At 31.2% G+C, this 7,748-nt stretch overlaps 1 protein-coding gene across 1 annotated transcript in view; it reads right to left on the reverse strand.

The window, feature by feature from the left end:
• LOC134835191 (uncharacterized) overlaps positions 1–7,475 on the reverse strand; it is a 105,047-nt gene extending 97,572 nt beyond the window's left edge. Inside the window, exons 1-2 of the mRNA XM_063850062.1 lie at positions 7,400–7,475; positions 6,055–6,094 (exon numbers count right to left, since the gene is read on the reverse strand). Of these exons, the coding sequence (XP_063706132.1) occupies positions 6,055–6,094; positions 7,400–7,475 (116 nt within the window). The remainder of the gene's footprint in view (positions 1–6,054; positions 6,095–7,399) is intronic.
• Positions 7,476–7,748: the final 273 nt, after the last annotated feature.

Below are 7,748 nucleotides of genomic sequence, written 5' to 3' on the forward strand. Positions count from 1 at the left end.
ATTGGATTACAGTCAACACATCACACACGATTTTCCGACGTAATGAATACAAAAACGATTTACATTGATTTAACTAAAAAGGAAGAATTTCAAATGCTGGTTGCTCCTTGCAAACAGCCACTCAAACAGTTTGAAAAGTGTAGTAATTTAATAATGTCAATCAATACCCTCATATATAATTTTTCCTTTTATATCTCTCCGATCCGATATCGCTCCGCTTTCTATTGATACATCATCATTTATCTGTCTAAATATAAATAAAAAAAAAGTGTCTGTGTCTTGACATATGAGTCGGTACATTGAAATGCAATAAAACGAGGAAAATGTAAAAATATTTTATTTTTTAGGGGGGGGGGCGGTAAACAGGAAAGTAAAGGAGAATATTTGTGAGGAAAACCCTCCGTTATTGTATTCAAACGAATTTTCAATGGCTTTAAAAGTCTTGAAAAGTTTTTAAACTTTGTTTAACCCATCGTTATCGGTATAAAAGAGTAAGTTTTATGGCAAAACCAGGAGGTTTTCATACAAGTATAAAATATGGAAGGTAGATGCTGTTAGAGGAGGAGCGGATTTCGTTGGTTTCAGCTCAGGTAAGTTTATAAGCTTAATTTAAAGTCAATAATGTTTTGGAATTTTCTTTTAGCTAATGTTTTATAAAATTCTCAATATTTGAAATTTCTGATATGTAAGAAATTTTGATTTAAAAAGATAAAAAAAAAATCAAAACCATCATATTTTTTACTTTTTAAATATTCAAAATAAAAAAACATCAATAAGGTGAGTAACTTTAGTATTATGGATTTCTTGGAGAATCTGTGAACACTTTCCTGAGCTCAAGCTTTGAGTGCCGAATCACTAATCAGAAAAGATGAAAAGGGTGCACAATGGATCTGTTGAACTGGATCTACTTTAAGTCAATAAAAAACTTAAGTCAATAAAAAACTTAAAGCTTTTGCTAAAAGTAAAAGTCACAATTAAGTTGGCATTTAATTTTTAAGTCATTTAAGACATTTTTTTTTGAATTTCGAACAATTTTTTTGTAAAAAATTAAAATTTTTTGAGAAATTAAGCTTTAAATTTTGATTTAAACTTTTACTTAAGCAAAAGTAAATTAGCTTTATAGGCTTTTACTTTTTAACTTTTAAGTCGAAAGTCAACTTAATTTGGACTTATACTTAAGCATAAGCTCTAAGTTTTTATTTGACTGAAAGCTTTTTTGACCCTGTGAATGACTTTTGAAGTTTTGAACCTATGAAGAATATATGAACCTATGAATTGATCTTTCATTTTCAACAGATTGCTTAGAAGCTTCGTAGCCTTACAAACTTATTTATGACTTCAAACTTTAGTAACATGTAATAATTGAAGTAGCTAATCACAAAAAATGCATTTTTGCAACTTCCAAGGCTTTAGTGGTCGAGCAAGTTTTGAAAATCAGTCAAAGATAATTCAGAAAGAAAGTCTTCTCAGCCTATAGTTGTTAATCCAGGCTTCCATGATTAAAGATAATGTTAAAGTTAGTGAGAATGAAAATGCTGATGATGTTAAAGATTTTGTCATCTATGATGTTGAAGATTTCTGGATCATATGACTTGATTCGGTGAATAAGAGAGAGAAAGATAACTGACATGAGAGAAATCGTTAAGCCCAATTGCCCATTAAGGTAAGGCAAAGGCGGTACTTACCTTGCCCTCTTTTCGGAATGTAATCTGAACCAATGTTTTTCTTATTTGCTGCTCAAGTATATTTAATGGCAAGTATAATCTAGATCAAAATCAAACAAAGATTTGATCTTTTCATGATTTAATTTTTGATCTTTTTTGACTTTTTTGATTTGATCTGATGTAAAAATTGATTTTAATCAAAATTATATCAAATCAAATCTAAAATTTTTTAAAAAATTTTTAGGTTAAATTTTTTGTTCACTTTTTTTGATTTGATCTGATCTAATTTTGATTTAAATCAATTTTTAGATCAGATCAAATCAAAAAAAATTGAAGGTTGAAAATTTTTTGAGTTTATTTGCAAATCAGATCAAAAATCAAATCTTTTGTAATTTGATCTGAGGCATGCAAAATAAATCAGATCGTGATTTGATTTTTAATTTGATTCTTCATCTTTTGATCTTTTTGAATAATCTGATCTAGATTATACAAGCCTGTATTTTAAACCAACCTAGCAAGTGAGATTTGAAAACCATTCTAAGCCAAAGAGAAAAATCTTACGTTAAACTTCAAGCAAATTTTGGACAAAAAATTTCTAAAATAATTCCTTCAATAGAACCTTGACAGACTAGAACAAATTCTGTTAAACAAAATGTTCCACAAATCCAAAAGACAAATTGCAAAGACAAAATTTTACACCAAACCCGATCGCAATTGTTCAACAACTCCAAACAAAAGCTTTTGCATGACATTTGGGCTTAGGTAAGCACAAACACATCTTTTACACTCCTGGCAACGATCATCAAGTATGTTTTAATGTCTCTCTGTGTAATAATCCCGCATGAAAGACACACAGACACACAAAAAAAAAACTACCAAGAAAAGGTACTACTCCTTACACACACAGAATTTTCTTCTCTAATGAAAGAACAATGAATATTAGGATTTTATGGTGGCATTTATCCTTCTTCCATACAAAGCGAGATGTTATGCATATGTCTCTTGCTCCCTATTGCTACGGCAGTATGCATGAGAAAGCAATGTAAATAGACATTTCACTTTTTTTTCTTTCCTTAAAAGCTTTTCTTTTTGATTTTCTCGGTAAATTGTATGCCTTTCATGCCGTAGATGGAAAAAGGAAGATGTATGAATGTGTTTGTTATCGAAAACTTTTACATTTTACTTTGAGAAAATGTCGTTTTTTTTCTATCTCTCTTGGTGAATATGAACAAGGAAGAACAATTGTTTTGCGATCATAAAGCATATTGATCTAGAAAAGGGGAACATTTAAAAGGCAAACTTTTGTTTGAGAGACAATTAGAGATGAGTTTGGACGAAAAGTTGTAGGTTTGCACACTTTTTGATCAGATTTAATTTTGTTGCAAACATGATAAAACTTCCAAACTCTTTGTATAAAAAAATATACAAAAAAAAAACAAAACATAAAATGATAAACCAGAAAAAGGAACAATTTTGGTTTTCCATTCATTCATTCATTCACTCATTCAATGAGTCAGAGGAGAGAAGCAAAAGAAGAACATTCCTCATGAAAATTGATGGTAAAAAGATTTTTAAGCTGCTATTTAAAACGGCAAGCAGTCAAAATTAACGAACTGGAAAAGTTTAATTATATTAGTTTTTCTCCATCTACCATCATTCGTTATTTTTTTTGTCTTCCTTGCTTTTCCTCCGAATATGTGTGTATGCCATGCAATTTATTAGATTTATCCTTGTTGTTGGCGGTATCGCCATCATCATCATCGTGTGTCGTGTACGTTAATCGACGAGCGAGAGAGAGAATGAGAAGCTATATTAGATCAGCAATCTGCCCTCGATAAAGTGTTTAATCAATCGTAAGACAATCGATTATCTTTTCTCATCCGTACTTCACTTGTTCAGCATCGTCATCGTCAGCGTCTTCTTCTTATAGAGAACAAACAAGAAATATAAATTACCGAAAACACAAAAAAAATGAAGAAGAAGCAACGGTAGTTTTGCTGGTTGTTTATCATCGTTGGTTCGATGTTGTTCAAAATATTGTTTTATTGAAGTATTATCCCGGAGAAGTAGATTGAATCGTCTTTTTGCTAATTAGATGTTTTTTAGTAGGGTTGGAATTTTGTCGTATCATCAGTTGTATTTTGGATTGAATTAGTTTTGTTGCTTTGTAAGGTCGAAAGGTTGTACGTGTGAGTCTCAGTAAACACGATTAAGAACGATTTCTTATACAAATCAGTTTTAAAAATTTTTTGACGTTCATAAACTTTTAGGTTCAAGACTAATAGTCTTTTAATAGCATTCAAAAATCATGACTTTGTAAAAGTTTTTTCTTTGTTTAAATTAATTGAATAAGATTTCGAACTTTTAGTAACAATTAGGCTTTTCCTACCTTTCCATGCTAAAAATAGAATTGGTTAGCTTACTTATCTTAATCTTACTTATTCTACTTAGCCTATACTTTGCCAAGCTCTTGAGTATATTATTAGCAGTTTATATTTCCGTGTTTAGGCATTGCATTATACAAACAGCCAAGAGTGCTATTTTTGAATAGCTTATAGACGAAACCACGATATACTTTGAATTCGAAGATAGGAGGTTGCCATAACATGTCAATAGTTTTGTACCAAACAGGTCTTTGAGAAGAACAAAAGAGCTGATCAACATGAAAATTACTCAAATTAGAGTCATAGTTGCTTTCCTAACCGGATATGCTAGATTGAATTAATGAGAAGAATGGGTTATAGGAATTTAACAGATTGCAGAATATGTCACTTAGCAGATGAAACAGCAGACCCTCGAGCAGAGCACATTTTGTGCGATTGTCCTTATTTGGAACACAAAAGAATGTTGCTTTTAGGAAGCACGAGTGGTATTATGGATCCTATAGAATTTAGAGATCTCTCACTGAAAGAAATCTTTTCTTTCTTAAAGAGTGTCAGAACGGTTAAAGAAAAATATGGAACAGGTTAGAAAGAAAGAAAACCTACAGAAAGTCCTTTTTTGTGTGCTTTTGATCACTATATAATCAACATCATCAGCAGTATATAAGTTAATATGTATCCAAGAGAATAGCTTTTCTTTGATGATAACTTTATTCTTGTTACTTCACAAAATCCAATATTGAAGTCTTAAGCCTCTAGAGTCCATTAGCCAAGAAGTTTATTTATAAGTTATTTAAACAAATTGTCTTGCAATTAGTGACTCTTGCCTTTTTAAGATATAGAACCTTTTTTGAGCTGAAGTATTTAAATCCTGTGCCTTTGACATAACGTTATCATTTATCACCTGACTTCCAATCGACTGTTTTCGAATAACTCATGATTACCATCTCATAACTGAATTTCACCGTTGAAAACTTTTTCTTCTACACGTGAAACTGATTCAAACTTACTTTAAAAATTACCTTTTTTGTGGATTTCCTGTTATCTTCTGCTCTATCCTGTAATCGTGAAGTCTGAAAATATTTTGTGAAGCACTTTGAAAATAATTTTCCTTGCTTTCTACATTTCAGTTCTTATCCCCTAGAGACATTTTACCAAAAAATTTCTTTCCAATCCACTCCAATTCAGTTTATTGATTGAAAGCCACTCCACACGTTAATAATCGTTCCTTTGCCATTTGCTATATGAAGAAATGCGCCGCCAAAATCGCGTATTTCAACTATAAATAAGACTTTATTCGTCTCTCTCTGGTTATTTATGGTATTTTGTATCATTAAAGCGGTAAGCAACCGTAAATAAAGAAGATATAATGTGACGGACGTGGGTTGTCCCTTCCATCCAAAATGCCTTCTCTCGGAGCCTCGTAGCTCCTTGAATCACCTTGAATCTACCTCGTTATCGCAGGCATTGCTAGAATGAAAGAAGAAAAGAAAGTGAAGAAAATGAGAAAATAGACAGCAATTTAACTTTATCATCACAAACAATTTTAATAGGCAAGTAATTAAGAGAAACGATGTGAACAGTAAAATAAATAAAATAATCTTCCAAACAAACAATGGTATGAAATATTGCAGATTTTGTATTGATTGTGAGAAAATTGTTGTGCACAGAGAAATTGCGAAACAACAATCATTGACGCGTCAAGTTACGGTCGGCAAACACATTCCAACGGCACAAAAGGAACAAGTGCGAAAGGAGTGAGTGTTCTTCAACGGAAATTGGCTAAAATGGAGAGAAAAAAAAGTTAAAGAGAAATGAAATTGAAGAATCAAACTCAAGTGTAGTAAGTTAATTAAACACGAGTCAATGATGACTGCTGCCGTTCAGAGTTCGATTTGTTGGAGATGAATGAAGGAGTGAAATGTTGATTTAATGTCGGTATTTTACTAGCAGCAAGTCATCAAATGAAATGAGATTGGAAGTTTTCCGTGAAAAACGGATCGAATTACCTTGTGGTATTTTGAATGATATTCTTAGTCGTCAAATAATCTAAAAAATGAGTAAAAATCGAAAGTTTTCGAATATTTGAGAATTCTATAAAATCCAGAAAACTCTAAAAATTTTTGAAAACTTAAAATTTATTGGTTTACAAGAATATAAAAAAAATTTTACACTTTTGAATTCACAAATTTTCGAATACTTACGAATTTTATTTCTTTTTAAATTATTTGACGAACCAAAAAATGTTTTTGGACCGCAGTGATGCATTCTCAAACCTAACCTAAATTATACTTTAAAAATTTTTAGTTGTCCAAATTTTAAATTACGACTTCTTGATTTAATTCTCGAAAAATTATCCGAGAATTATTCGACACAAAAGAAGAATGGATATTAGCTTGGAACAACGAAAGTGTTGTAAACAGTTTTCTAATAAACGATCCAACTGAAAAAGTTCCAGGATACGATTTAGACAGAAAATAATGGACGAAATTAAACCGAATAAGAACCAATCAAGGTAAATGTAACTACTGTCTCTTCAAATGGAAAGTAACTTCTGACCCGAAATGTGATTGTGGTGCAACCGAAGAGATTCTTGCCCAAAGAGATTCTTCGAAGGAAGCTATGAAGAGTTACATAATTTGTCGAATCGAGCAAAGAAGTACCTAATTGATCTTGATATCAACCTTTAAGAAATTCCGATTTTTTTTAAATTTTTTCTCACCTCTTTTCTAAATTCTGAATTTTCTTCAATTTTTAAGTTCAATTTAATCTTCAAAATTAATTAAAATTATTAAAAATAAAAATTTAGCCCAAGTCCAACTTTTTTAGTTTTTGGGCTAATTTTTAAATTTTTTTAAATCCTCATAAGTTTTTTATAATTTTCAAATTTCTAACAAAAAAAAACTTACACGGACAATATTTCTCACCAAATAACCAAATTTTCCCTAAAATGCACTTCAAACTGCTAGAGGGCACTATATGAATGAATTTTCGATGAAAAGTTGTTGCAATTGTTGGCAATGATTTGAATTGGCTTGAAGACTGGTCGATGTCAATTCGATTATCGGAGATTACTTTTGTGGCAAGTTCATCCAACATCAAATCTCTTTAAAAACGTTAATTAAAAACGGAGCAACCTTGCTAGTATCTCGTCTAACTAACTAAACGAACACTCGTGAGTCTCATAAACTTTTATATTTAAATCACGTTCGTGAAATCAATCGCGTAACATCTCTATCTCCCTTTTCATATTTTTTTCTCTACTTTTCCTTCGTACGAAAAAAGGCATCGATATTTAATAAGATGAAGCAGAGAAAAAAATTAAATTGTATTCTGACATGAACAAGTACTTACCCCGTTTCGTTTTCCATTTCTTCGGAGCGAGACGAGAAGCAGCAGCGCGACTTGTATAATTTTCAGTTGAACTCATTTTTCTATTATTATTTTTTTTCTTCGTCTTCTTCGTCGTCGTCGTCGCCACCTTTTACTAAGACCAATTTATTCATGTTGCATGATGATGGCGTTGGTTCGTCGACGGAGGCTGCAAATCTACAGCAATCTATCGGAACGAAGTAAAATTTCATTGTACAAATATATATTGAATTGCATAATAAAATTTAAAAATGAAAAGAAAAGACGAGAGAAGAAATCCATGAAACCTTAATAAAAAATTTATTGAGCAATTGTGCCTGTCTGGTTTGCA

This window comes from Culicoides brevitarsis, chromosome 3, assembly GCF_036172545.1.
Source record: "Culicoides brevitarsis isolate CSIRO-B50_1 chromosome 3, AGI_CSIRO_Cbre_v1, whole genome shotgun sequence".
Taxonomy (NCBI): Eukaryota; Metazoa; Arthropoda; class Insecta; order Diptera; family Ceratopogonidae; genus Culicoides; species Culicoides brevitarsis.